A 13,650-nucleotide genomic window follows, 5' to 3' on the forward strand; every position below is an offset into this window, starting at 1 on the left:
GGTTTGAATAAGTAGAGTTCCTCCCTACTCATCTGATGCTTTTTCGTACGAAGGCCCTCAAAGACGAGATAAAATATGGCTCAAAGGAGCTCTTAAGAACAAAATCAAATTTATCCTAAAAAAATCTTATTTAAAAGTGTCATAGATAATGATTCCCTGGTTCATATAATAGTAAAAACAATCTTAAAGGTCAACTCAAAATGGCAGATACAAAGGGGAAAAGTGAATCACTGCATGTTCTGAGAATTCAAATCCTTTTATGTGACACAACTATTACAAAGCTCACAAACTACAGGTCAAGCAAATTCATGAATCTGTACTTAAATTAAGTACCACGCACTAACTAATTGCCCCATTTGAGGTCCATGAATTTTTACTTTGTAAGGGAAGCCATCAGATGCACATTCAAACTCTGCTGACTCAATTCTGCTCTATGTTCTGACTTCTTTCATCTATGTATTTAAAATACATTGTATCAAGTATGTGCCAGGACCTGCTTTTAACACTGAACAAGTGTTAACTCATTTTAGCATCATAAAATCCCTCTCACTTCAGTTCAGTTGCTCAGTTGTGTCGGACTCTGCGACCCCACGGACTGCAGCACGCCAGGCCTCCCTGGAGTTTATGCAAACTCATGTCCATTGAGTCAGTGATGCAATCCAACCATCTCATCCTCTGTTGTCCCCTTCTCCTCCTGCCCTCAATCTTTCCCAGCATCAGGGTCTTTTCAAATGAGTCAGTTCTTTGCATCAGGTGGCCAAAGTACTGGAGTTTCAGCTTCAGCATCAGCCCTTCCAATCAATATTCAGGACTGATTTCCTTTAGGATGGACTGGTTGGATCTCCTTGCAGTCCAAATGACTCTCACGAGTTTTCTCCAACACCACAGTTCAAAAGCATCAGTTCTTCAGCACTCAGCTTTCTTTATAGTCCAACTCTCACATCCACACACGACTACTGGAAAAACCATAGCTTTGACTAGACGGGTCTTTGTTGGCAAAGTAATGTCTGCTTTTTAATAAGCTATCTAGGTTGGTCATAACTTTTCTTCCAAGGAGCAAGTGTCTTTTAATTTCATGGCTGCAGTCACCATCTGCAGTGATTTTGGAGCCCAAGAAAATAAAGTCTGTCACTGTTTCCCCATCTATTTGCCATGAAGTGATGGGACCAGATGCCACGATCTTAAGTTTTCTGCATGTTGAGTTTTAAGCCAACTTTTTCACTCTCCTCTTTCACCTTCTTCAAGAGGCTCTTTAGTTTTCCTTCACTTTTTGCCATAAGGGTGGTGTCATCCGCATATCTGAGCTTAGTGATATTTCTCCCAGCAATCTTGATTCCACCTTGGGCTTCATCCAGTTCAGCATTTCTCATGATGTACTCTGCATATAAGTTAAATAAGCAGGGCAACAATATACAGCCTTGATGTACTCCTTTCCCGATTTGGAACCAGTCTGTTGTTCCATGTCCAGTTCTAACTGTCGCTTCCTGATCTGCATAGATTTCTCAAGAGGCAGGTCAGGTGGTCTGGTATTCCCATCTCTTTCAGATTTTCCACAGTTTGTTGTGGTCCACACAATCAAAAGCTTTGGCATAGTCACTTGCTTTTTCAATGATCCAACGGATGTTGGCAATATGAAGTCTGGTTCCTCTGCCTTTTCTAAAACCAGCTTGAACATCTGGAAGTTCATGGTTCACATATTGTTGAAGCCTGGCTTGGAGAATTTTGAGCATTACTTTACTAGCATGTGAGATGAGTGCAACTGTGTGGCAGTTTGAGCATTCTTTGGCATTGCCTTTCTTTGGGATTGGAATGAAAACTGAACTTTTCCAGTCCTATGGCCACTGCTGAGTTTTCCAAATTTGCTGACATGAGTGTAGCACTTTCACAGCATCATCTTTCAGGATTTGAAATAGCTCAACTGGAATTCCATCACCTCCATTAGCTTTGTTCATAGTGATGCTTCTCTAAGGCCCACTTGACTTCACATTCCAGGATGTCTGGCTCTAGGTGAGTGATCACACCATCGTGATCATCTGGGTCATGAAGATCTTTTTTGTACAGTTCTGTGTATTCTTGCCACCTCTTCTTAGTATCTTCTGCTTCTGTTAGGTCCATACCATTTCTGTCCTTTATTGTGCCTATCTTTGCATGAAATGTTCCCTTGGTATCTCTAATTTTCTTGAAGAGATCTGTAGTCTTTCCCATTCTATTGTTTTCCTCTATTTCTTCGCACTGATCACTGAGGAAGGTTTTCTTATCTCTCCTTGCTATTCTTTGGAACTCCGCATTCAAATGGGTATATCTTACCTTTTCTCCTTTGCCTTTCGTTTCTCTTCTATTCACAGCTATTTGTAAGGCCTCTTCAGACAACCATTGTGCCTTTTTGCATTTCTTTTTCTGGGGGATGGTCTTGATCACTGCCTCCTGTACAACGTCACGAACCTCCATCCATAGTTCTTCAGGCACTCTACCAGATCTAATCCCTTGAATCTATTCGTCACTTCCACTGTATAATCGTTAAGGGATTTGACTTAGGTCATACTTAAATGGTCTAGTGGTTTTCTCTACTTTCTTCAATTTAAGTCTGAATTTGGCAATAAGGAGTTCATGATGTGAGCCACAGTCTGCTCCCGGTCTTGTTTCTGCTAACTGTATAGAGCTCCATCTTTGGCTGCAAAGAACATAATCAATCTGATTTCGGTATTGACCATCTGGTGATGTCCATGTGTACAGTCTTCTCTTGTGTTGTTGGAAGAGGGTGTTTGCTCAGTGCGTTCTCTTGGCAAAACTCTAAAATCCCTCTCAGTAGGTGTTATTACTGTCCATATTTTACAGATGAGGAATCTGAGACAAAGGTTCGGTAATGTCCTCAAAAACACAGCTAGTAAGTTCTGGGGCCAAGATCCACGTGCTCCTAACACTATTCCTGTCATTCCATTTCCCCAAACCCAGAGAAGCAGACTGGAAGCAAATTAGAAAGTAAGAGATTGGAATAATACTGTAAAGCAGCTATTATACTTACCTAGAGGAAGATTATCCCTCTCCAAGAGAGTAAAAAGTGTAAGAAAGATCTAGAAAAGCCCAATATTTGCAGGATCATTTAGAATTACACATATCAAGAGCCCCTGAGAGCATTAATATATTCCATCATAAAATAAGAGTTCCTTCTAAATGCCCTTATGTTAGTCAGTCATTCAACAACTCAACAAATTATCAGTGGAGCACCTAGCTATCCAATAGGAAAATATCAAATTACATTATCTTGCAGAAGACGAAGAAATTAAACATTTTAGGAAAAACTCTCATCACCAAATGTACATAGCTTTAAGGGAGAGCTTAAAATTTATGCAGTTTAAACTTCACTTATGTAAAAAATTTAACTATGTGCAAATTTTAATATCGCAATAATGCTAGACAGTTGGAATTTTATCCTTAGAAAAGTATAAGTTTCTTACTTAGTATCACAACAGAATAACATCTACAGAAAAAGTGATGTCATCTGTAACTTAAATGCCTCTACAATGTTTCTGAAGAGTGTTAGAGGTAAAACAACACTGTTTACCTAGGTTTCACTTATGATTTATTCTATTTGATCAGAAATGATTTAAAAGCATTTTCCTTACTGGGTTGGTAGCATTCTGTTTCCAAAGGTGCAATGCTCCGTGGAAAGCATGAGCGATGATCATGGAGCCATCTTCATTGAACTGGCAATCATAAAATCCCAGGGTATTGCCTCCTACTTCTCCTACTCGAACCTACTCAACAATACACAGAAAAGTTTATAATTTCTCACAATGGAAATGAAAGATTCCAGAGATTATGTTCTCACTTATTTTACATACACAAAGAGTGAACATCTGTAGCTCTAGGAACACAGACTTGGGATTTACTGCTTAATAAACTCATTTTTCTGTTGCTTAAATATTCACATTTTACCTGTTCTAGCCAAACTCCTGACTCTTCATCTGGAGCCCAGAGAATCATGGTTTTATCCATTGAGGCAGACAACAATCTCATTGGCTGTTGTAGGATACCATCTAAAGAAAACAAACAAACTACAGTAAGTCCTCTAAATAAAAAATTCAAATGCACACTTTCATAGAGGCAAAGTGCATTCACCATGTCCAGTCACGTAAGTTAGTTCACATATCTAGCATACATTTGTCACCTGTATGCATCCTCTACAAGTGATCATGCTTTTGTGTACTTTACAGCACTGTATAGAGTCCAGTGGTACAGTATCTTTATTTCAAGCTAGATCTGCAAGAGGGTGACTTCACTGAACTCCTTGCTGTGCGATACGAGGCGCTTTCTAATGAAGACCTCCAGTGAAGAACTGGAGGCCCACAGAAAGGACGAAGAGAGAAGAGAGGAAAAAGAAACTGAAGAACTGAAGAGATTCATGACACAGGAAACGGCAAGAGGATTTTATTTGAGGAGGCAAAGGACCTGAACGCAGACCAGTACACGAAGGCTGCAGCAGCCATTCAGAATGCAATCCAGTGCTACCTTGTCATCTATGACAAGAAAAAAAGAGCTGCTACCCAGACATCACTGAATCATTTTTTCAAGAGGCTTAAATAGAAATGAATCTAGTAAAGAACCAATCCTTTGCCATCAACATCAGGTGTTGAGTGAAAATGCAGCCTGGCCTTCATCTTTTGACAACCCTTCAGTTCTACCATCTCCCACCTCTTCTCCCTCCTCCTGTCAGTAACTCTTCTTGCCTGTTCACTTAATGCCAGTCCCTGTATGCCAGCTGTTGTACTGCACTATCGTACTTTACAAGGTACAATGCTCTAAGATTAAAGATGTTTTATTATTTGTGTGAAAGTATTATACATTTATTACAGTACTGTACTACATAGCTGATTGTATTAAGCTAAAAAGGCAGGTTGTACAAGCATATTGATAGCGTTTTAACAGCTATAAAACAATTTTGTTTATGGTTACATAAATGTGTAGTATAAAAGGATAAAAACTGCATGGGAATAACTGAATTCAGCCTTAAGGGAAGGAAGGAGGGGGAAGGTTTCAGGAAAAACTACATAGGATCCCCAATATCTATATCTAATTTATCTCTTATTTTAATTAATTAATTTATTTTTGGTTGTGCTGGGTCTTCGTTGCCACACAGGTTCTCTCTAGTTGTGGCGAGTAGGGGAGCGAGGGCTTCTCACTGTGGTGGCTTCTTTTGCTGTGGAGCACAGGCTCTAGGCGCACGGACTTTGGTAGCTGCAGTGCGTGGGCTCAGCTGTGGCTCGCAGGCTCAGTAGTCGGGGCACACGGATTTAGCTGCTCTGCAGCATGTGGAATCTTCCAGGCCAGAGATCAAACCCATGTCCCCTGCACTGGCAGGCAATTCTTATCCACTGTACCATCAGGGAAGTCCTATAATATCTAATGCATCTTTTTTTTAAACTGCAGCAAATGTGACATAAAAGCTGGATGGTGTTACCTGAGCATTTATTACTACTGCTCTCTATTCTTGTCTTGGGGAAGGGGCTGGGAGGAGAAAACAGGGCTGCTGCCACGCTCAGCTCTACACCTCAGTGCCAACTCGAAAGTGCACACAATCATCACTCCATAAACAGAGGTTAAGGGCAAAAGAAAGAAGGAAAATCTTTACTTAGTCATAAGTGATGTAGCTTGGTTTTACCAACTTTGTATTTCCCAGGGTAAAGGAGCAAGTGAAGCTGGCTTAAAGTCAATTTCTCTTAAATTCCCACAAGGACCAGGTAAAAACTTTAAAGATAAAAAGCTAAAAGCCTTATGGCAGTTTTGGCATCAAAGCAGGAATCATACTTTTCCCTCTTAGAAATACAACTTTCAATGCAACTGAAGAGCTAGCTGAATGGGTTATAGTATTATACTTTGCCAACATGAAATGTCTTATACTTGAGATTTCTCTCTCTTTTTTAAAATTATCTGTTTGTTTTGGCTGGGTTGGGTCTTCACTGTGGTGCACTGGCTCTTCGCTGCTTTGTTAGGCCTTTCTCGAATTGCAGCAAGCAGGGGCTTCTCTCGAGTTACAGTGGACAGGCTCCTCATTGCAGTGGCTTCTCTTGCTGCAGAGCATGGGATCTAGGGTACATGGGCTCAGCAGTTGTGGTTCTCAGGCTTAGTTGCCCTGTGACATGCGGGAACTTAGTTCCAGACCAGGGATCGAAACTGTGTCCCCTGCACTGGAAGGCAGATTCTTAACCACCGGACCATGAGGGAGGCCCTGAGATTTCTAATAACACTCAAAAATATCCTCTACTTCATTTGGTCAGCTTAAAATTCTGAGAGTCAGATTTAACTGAAATGAGGACTTTTGTTTGTTTTTCTTCCTACCTTTGTAAAATGAAGGCTGCCAATGAACTGCATTTACCCAGTTTTCATGACCAGCCAGTACGGTCTCCAGAGTAACCGCAAATGTTATTTTAATACCTACAACCAAAAAAAAAAAGGGGGGGGGGATTCTTTTCACAAAGCTCTTTTTAAAAGGAACATTTTCATAACCAACTCAGTTGTACAATTACATTAAAAAAAAAAATCAGAACAGAACATGATTTAGATTCAACAAAAAAACATTAATTCTAAATTTCATTAACTTTACTCCTTGTTCAAAATTACAGGATAAAAAAGATATATAAATTCTAAAGATGTATACATTTTTATTTATGTTTTGCCTACTTAGCTATAAATAAAAATAAAGGGATATGTTCTATTTTAAATTTTCAGGGACAGTGACTCTTACACTATAATTAAAAAACAAAAAAGACATGCCGGCCTCCTTTGCTATCCTCACTCATTATGTGAAATAGTCTGAAACTACCATAAACAAGAAACAATACCCCCAAGATAAATGCAAAAATAAAGGAAGTTAAATCAGTACTGTTAAATTTCAAACAAAATAATTAATGAAAATATCACAAAAATTTTCGTATTTGCAAACAATATGCTGCTTATAGTATTTCTTGGTTCTCTCCATAAATCTGTCACCAAATCTCAACTCTAATGGGTGTTATAACCAAGAAGAGTAATAACAAAGAAGAGTATTTCTGGATGAACAATGTTTAGTAAGGATTAACTTTATGATTTTAATACACATAGAAAATTATCTCCTTTAAATACAACATTCCAACAGAACCTACCATGGAGGGGTACTGTTCTGATGACAGTAAGAAAATCAGAACTACATATACCATTCAAATATAGGAATTTAGTTGTCTCTTATGAATATCCTCCAACAAAGGTACAAATAATTCACATTATTTCTTTAGATCTTCCTATGCTAAAACTGCAATTTAAGTAAAATTTTACAAACTAATTTATTGAGAAAATACTAAACATTTTCAGCAACTAAAAAAACCTAACATGGTTTAGAAAAGTAAGTTTCATATATTAAAAATGACTTACTCTCACATTAAAAAAAAAAAAGGAAAAATGCACAGTGTAAGTTTCAGCTAGGAATCTGACACTTCTGAAAACCTAACCTTCATATATGTGTGTAGTGATACAAATAAACAAATCACGCAGGAAATCTAAGAATTACTGCATCAAACATTTTCATTATTACTCACTTTCATTTTCTACAGTAAAAGTATTTTCTTTCAGTTTTATATCATCATCTTCCTGAGTTTCTGAAGATGTTGATTTTATATACAGTCTCCATATGCGTATCAGGCAATCTTGTGAACAGCTTGCTAGGAAAAGATCTCTTCCTAGTTAAAAAAACGTATTATTATTTTTAAAACATTCTATTCTTAAATTTAAGTATACGAGTTTTTCTTCTACAATATACACATTTCTAGATTTCCTGAAAAAATTAGACTTTGCTTTCCTATCTTTCATTCATTTAACCTATATTCATTTTCAATGACATTGACAAATACACATAAAATGCTAATAAACAGTTATAATATTTGGTATTCCTATACAATCTACTAATTTCTACGAAGAACTTCTCAAGAATGTCTGCACATGTAATAGCTAGTGTCCTCTTGTAAAGATCAACTTATGTCATCATCTACCATCCCAACTAATACTTAATACAAAGGATAAGTATCCTCTTTTCTAATTGGGCCAACAGAAAAGTGTCACATACAAAGAAAATGTTAAAACATAAGAAGCTGCTTTTTTGAAAGTTACACATACTTGTCTGCACTATACGTACTTTAGCAATATTTCATACTGACCAAAGGCTGCCCATTCCACGCCTCTTATCCAATCCTCATGTCCAGAGAGAAAAAGCATTTTCTGAAACTAGTAAGATAACAAAAATCACAGGACTTAATGTAAGAATTTAATACTTTAATGTACATCAGTAACTTCATTTGATCTCAGCCATTCCCTCCTGCATTTCTTTAAAAAACTGGGAACTCTCTCTGATCAGTCATAAGATAGAGTTCTCACTTGGGAATGAAAAAAATGTCATCATCTATATCATCTAACTGAGTAGTCATGAGTAGATAACATCTGTAGTCCCCAAATACACCAACTGTTCACAAGGTAAAATGGCTGTGGATACAATATAGAAAAAAGCTGGGCGGCTGAACACAATGACTTTTAACTTTCTTTTAAAATGCAAAGAAACAAGTATCTCTATTATTAACTAGGGATTCCCTGGTAGCTCAGCTGGTAAAGAATCCACCTGCAATGCAGGAGACCCTGGTTTGATTCCTGAGTCAGGAAGATCCCCTGGAGAAGGGATAGGCTATGTGCTCCAGTATTCTTGGGCTTTCCTGGTGGCTCAGCTGGTCAAGAATCCACCTGCAATGCGGGAGACTTGCGTTCAATCCCTGGGTTGGGAAGATCCCCTGGAGAAGGGAACAGCTACCCACTCCAATATTCTGATCTGGAGAATTCCATGGACTATTATAGTCCATGGGGTCACAAAGAGCGGGCATGGCTGAGCAACTTTCACTCACTCACTGTTAACTAAATGAGCTTTATGGTTAACCAACCCTCTTTCTGAAACTTCCCTCTGGTTTAACCACTCAGAGAACAGGAAAAGATTATAAGGACAAATAATCACTGCTAGGGGTATATTTCACAGTAGGTATGTTATACTTCATTTAAATTTCTTAAGGAAAAATACTACTACAACATTTCCCTCTCTTCTTCCCCACCTAACGACCTGTCTTCCGCAACAACTCTGGACTTGGGAGGCCAAAGCCGCAGCAGAATACCTGGCGATCAAAGAGGGACAAGCAGTCTGACAGAGGACTGTCGGAAGATTCTCCTATTGGACTGGTCAGCTTAGATTAGAACATTCCCCAAATTCTATAATCTAGAAAGTCTGTCTTAAGATATGGAATTAAGCAGAATATAATTCTAGCCTCTAAAAGAAACATCAACAATTACCTGATTGTTTTGTTGAACAAATAAGTGAATTCTGCAGTCATCATCGCCACATGCTAATACCGGCACTAGGAGGAAAAAGAGGCATCACTGTAAGCATCATATAACATATAACATCATACAACATCATAACGTCCATCCTATGTTATGACAATCACCTATGCAGGGTCCTAAGTTCTAGGTAGAGCCTTGACTTCTATTTCCCACATAACTGAACAAATAAATTGAAAGCCCTCAATAAACATCTTTAGGAATAAAATGAATATTCTAGAATGTTCCATTAAATGGATACTTGGCAACGAATGACTATTAACAGAATCCTCTCCTCTGTTCTGTGTCATTTACGATAGAAGGAGCAGTAAAAAGAGCTCAGCAGTAAAAACAAGCTGGGAGCACTTAACCATATCAGCCAGAACACTTAATAGGAATCATTAGCCCAAGTGAATAATAAAAAATCCAGGAAAGCGACTAAGAGCCCAGCATCCTGGTTATTGCACAAAGATTTAAGGGTATGTTTTTTACTTTGAGGACCCTACGCTTTGAGAATTTGATAATAAAACAAAATCCACAGAGTAATTAAAGAACAAAATAAAAGCACATATATAACTACGTTGTTAAAAAGCTATGAAAGGTGTGACTGTAAAATTAGTTTTCTTTAAATCAATTAAAAAAAAAAAAGCCAAAAAACTCCAGTCACTCAGCCTCAATGCAGATGCGAAGAAATCAAATTCTATGTAACGAAAACCAAAACAGAACGTGTGCAGTTCCTCCTCCTGGGGAGCCCTGGCAGAAAGTGGAACATCACGTGAGACCACGGAGTTGCAGCTCCCACTGCAGAGGGCAAAAGAGCCTGGAGGTTTCCAGGCCCAGCCTCTGACCACGAGCTCTGTCCTCCAGGGAACTGAGGAGCCACAAGACTGTCTGACGTGCACTGGCCACCATCCTGGTGGAGAATAATCAAAGACAGGTACAGACAGGCTTCCCAGCAAAAGGACATTTTTTGTTTAGAGATTTTAAGTGGTCTGAAGCAAACTGTCACTGTGCTCAATGGGCAGGGGCTGTCACCTTGAGAGAAATGCTGACAGGGCCCATCCTTAGTACTTTCTCCACTTATCCCAGACCTCCACCTTCTACACAGCTAAGGAATTTTCCCAAATTTCATCTATATTGACCATATTATCTGATAAATAGGAGTATCAATCTCGAGTTCATATTAAATCACTTAAATTTTTAACAGCTACTGAAGTTTCTAACAGCCACCCCCTTAACCGTATGTTTTATACACAGATCCTTTGACCACTGAGAACAAAAGTATATTATCCATGTCTCTCAACTTGTCTCCTGAAAATATTTAGACACAAGATTAAGATCCAATATGTTTCTTTTAGGTCCTGGTTGTATGGAGATATAAAAATACATTGCTCTTTTAATATACACTTAGCAGGAAACTCACCATCAGCATTAGGCAAAAAAGACAAGCAGAGAGCCAGAGCGAATCCATTTCCAAAGTTCAAGGTCTGAAGGCATGTCACTAAGAAATAAAACACACCATGAACAACTAACTCAGCTTATCCACCTGGAGAGGTCCAGTGGCATCAACAGAACCCTGGACATCAGAAGGGAGATGAGAAGTCAGTCCTGAGCCCCCAGTGACAATGGGAATTTAAATGGTCAGCTTTTAAGGTTACAAGAGAACAAGGTTACAGAGAACAAAAAGACTTAAACGAAAAGGCTTTGAAGGAATTTACATTATCAACAATTTGGTAAACAGGAATTCTAGAAAAGTGCAAAAGAAAAAAACATGTAGATTAGAATTCTAACATTTCAAAAACTGCTCAAAAGACTGAAAAAATTATGAGGATGCTCTTCTAAGATGCTGTTCATTTGATAATTACTATTTCATCTGTTTGGAACAATGTCTCTAAACCTACCTTCAGAACTCTGTTTAGACCAGATTCGAACAGTAGAATCAGAAGCTGCAGACACTATCAGCGTGTGCAATGCAACGTCTGGTGCCCTCCTCTGGTAAACAGCATGCACTGCATAAACAGGTCCTTCATGGCCGTAGATGTGGACTGCTTTTAAAAGCTGAATCACAAATAACAAAAACGCTATGTTAAATAAAAGAATTATCAGTTTCACCTGCACTTAAGTAGAATCAGAGGATTAAAGGCACTGTTAAAATTCCTGACCCAGAAATAAGTCTTCTCAAGCTAAGATAGCGAAGGACAGGGAAGCCTGGCGTGCTGCAGTCCACAGGGTCGCAAAGAGTCAGACACAACTTAGCGATTTAACAAGCTGAGAAGAACATAAAACTTGTGAGAAGTCTGTCTCATCGTATTAACAACACACAAAATGTGCACACCCCTTGACATAGCAATCTTACATCTGAGAACCTACTCTGAGAGACCAGCACTAGTTAACAGATAATAAAAGACAAATGCAAAAGGATACTTATCACACACTCTTCAGGAAAACTACAATCAACTTAAAAGTATTAATAGGAAAAAAACTATTAATAGGAAACTGATTAAATAATTTTAGACTTATATTCTAAGCCAACAAAAAAGATAATGCTTGCTTATCACCATGGAAAGACATCCATGACATTGATACTTTTGAAGACTACAGGCCAGATTTGTGGACTGCTCCTCCTCTACGATTGGTCTGGCGTCTCCCCATGAACAGATTCAGGGCTGACATTGTGATGTCGTCACAACATCAGTGTAACACACCAGGAGACACACAATGTCAGCCTGTTTCACTATCAGTGAAATTACCTTTGATATTTTTGCAAAGGTAGTGTCAACCATGTTTTTTCACTATGAAATTTTTTTTTGGTGGTAATATGTGAGATTATGTTTTGGGACTGAGTAAATGTTCTGTTTTCCATCAAACTTATACGAAGTTTTTTCAGCATCCACTCATAATACTTGCATGTATCAAGAAGAGCTACAAAATGAAGAACTGGCAAAAACTGGGAAATCCTACCTGGTTATCAGTCTTCCTGCTTGCCATGCAAGATTATGCCTTGTTGTATCATTTCTGTTATTGTGGGTCTGTATTTTTAGAGTTTCAAATATGTAAGATTTACCACTTTCCTTGAGATGTATGTTTTGTAAAATGTTGTCTGCTGAAATAGAGGTGTCTTAAATATCTCAATTGTTTTACCAATTACTTAAGTAGAACTCTGCCACTCAAAAAGGCAATTAATAGTTATGTATAAGGCTTTGTACACTAACTTCCTATAGTCATCAACCTTTGAGTTCTCTGAAAAAAAAAACACTTTTTAAAACTAAACAAAATCACTTTAGTACATAATTAATACTAGAGATATGTAATGATCTTCATTAGAATGTTAGCCACAGAAATTTTGTGTCTTTTTCCTTCTTTATACTTTCCCGTATTTAAAATTTATTGTTATTGTTGTTGCTCAGTCACTAAGTCGTGTCCAACTCTTTGAGACGCCAGTACTGCAGTACTCCAGGCTTCCCCATCCTTCACTATCTCCTGAAGAGTGCTCAAATTCATGTCCACTCAGTTGCTAATGCTATCTGAGTCTGTATAATTACCTCTCAAATGTTAAATCTATGGAAAAACTCATTTCACATCTGTTTTTTTCTATTTTATTTTATTTTAAATTGAAGTATCATTGATTTACAATGTTACGTTGTGTTATACATATTCCTTTTCAAATCCTTTCCTATTATGGTTTTGAATAAAGTTTCCTGTGCTATACAGTAGGGCCTAGTTGTGTTATTCATTTTATACAGTTTATATCTGCTAATCCCAGGCTCTTAATTTTAACCCACCCCCATCCCCTTTCCCCTATGGCAATCAAAAATTTGTTTTCTATGTCACTTCACATCTTTAAGCAGGATTGTATTCCAACCACTAGAGAATCTTAAAAGCTCCAACAAAACAAATCTCTCAAGTTCACCAGCTTGTTAAGAAACAATGCCCACTGGTCGAAGACTCAAATCTCACATTATGCCAGCTTAGAACTATTTCCTTTTATCAGACATCAAGACGCAGTCAGCACCTGTGTGCATGAAAATGCATACCAGACAGAACCTTTTAGCTTCTAAAGTTACAATGTGTAACTCCTTCCCCCAAATCCTCTCATTCCCTTCATCCCTCTTTGATGCCTTTCATCTTCCTCCTCTTCCTGTTTGGCCTCAGCCTCCTTTCTGGTCCATGTCTAAGTTTGCTGTCTGCCAGCAGATACTTAGCCTGAAAGTCTCTCTACTGACAGAAGCTTAGGGCAGCACTGACAAAAGAGTCTTGCAAGTCTCAGCTCAA

General features: G+C 38.2%; 1 protein-coding gene across 13 annotated transcripts in view; it reads right to left on the reverse strand.

The window, feature by feature from the left end:
- Positions 1-13,650, reverse strand: part of ELP2 (elongator acetyltransferase complex subunit 2) — a 49,059-nt gene that overhangs the window by 23,605 nt on the left and 11,804 nt on the right. For 5 of the 13 annotated variants that reach the window (XR_014074776.1, XR_014074775.1, XM_081562407.1 and 2 more), the window contains exons 4-11: positions 11,280-11,436; positions 10,802-10,879; positions 9,352-9,416; positions 8,184-8,250; positions 7,569-7,709; positions 6,337-6,432; positions 3,937-4,037; positions 3,624-3,755 (exon numbers count right to left, since the gene is read on the reverse strand). Coding sequence is in view for 11 of the 13 variants with exons in the window: in XM_081562407.1 (XP_081418533.1) it covers positions 3,624-3,755; positions 3,937-4,037; positions 6,337-6,432; positions 7,569-7,709; positions 8,184-8,250; positions 9,352-9,416; positions 10,802-10,879; positions 11,280-11,436 (837 nt within the window). In the remaining 2 variants the exon portion in view is untranslated. Of the gene's footprint in view, positions 1-3,623; positions 3,756-3,936; positions 4,038-6,336; positions 6,433-7,568; positions 7,710-8,183; positions 8,251-9,351; positions 9,417-10,045; positions 10,250-10,801; positions 10,880-11,279; positions 11,437-11,936; positions 12,018-13,650 lie in introns of those variants that run through there. The other 8 variants (XM_081562400.1, XM_081562410.1, XM_081562402.1 and 5 more) reach the window with 8 other exon arrangements.

The sequence above is a fragment of the Giraffa tippelskirchi genome, chromosome 14 (assembly GCF_054371585.1).
Source record: "Giraffa tippelskirchi isolate mGirTip1 chromosome 14, T2T-mGirTip1v1.2.pri, whole genome shotgun sequence".
Taxonomy (NCBI): Eukaryota; Metazoa; Chordata; class Mammalia; order Artiodactyla; family Giraffidae; genus Giraffa; species Giraffa tippelskirchi.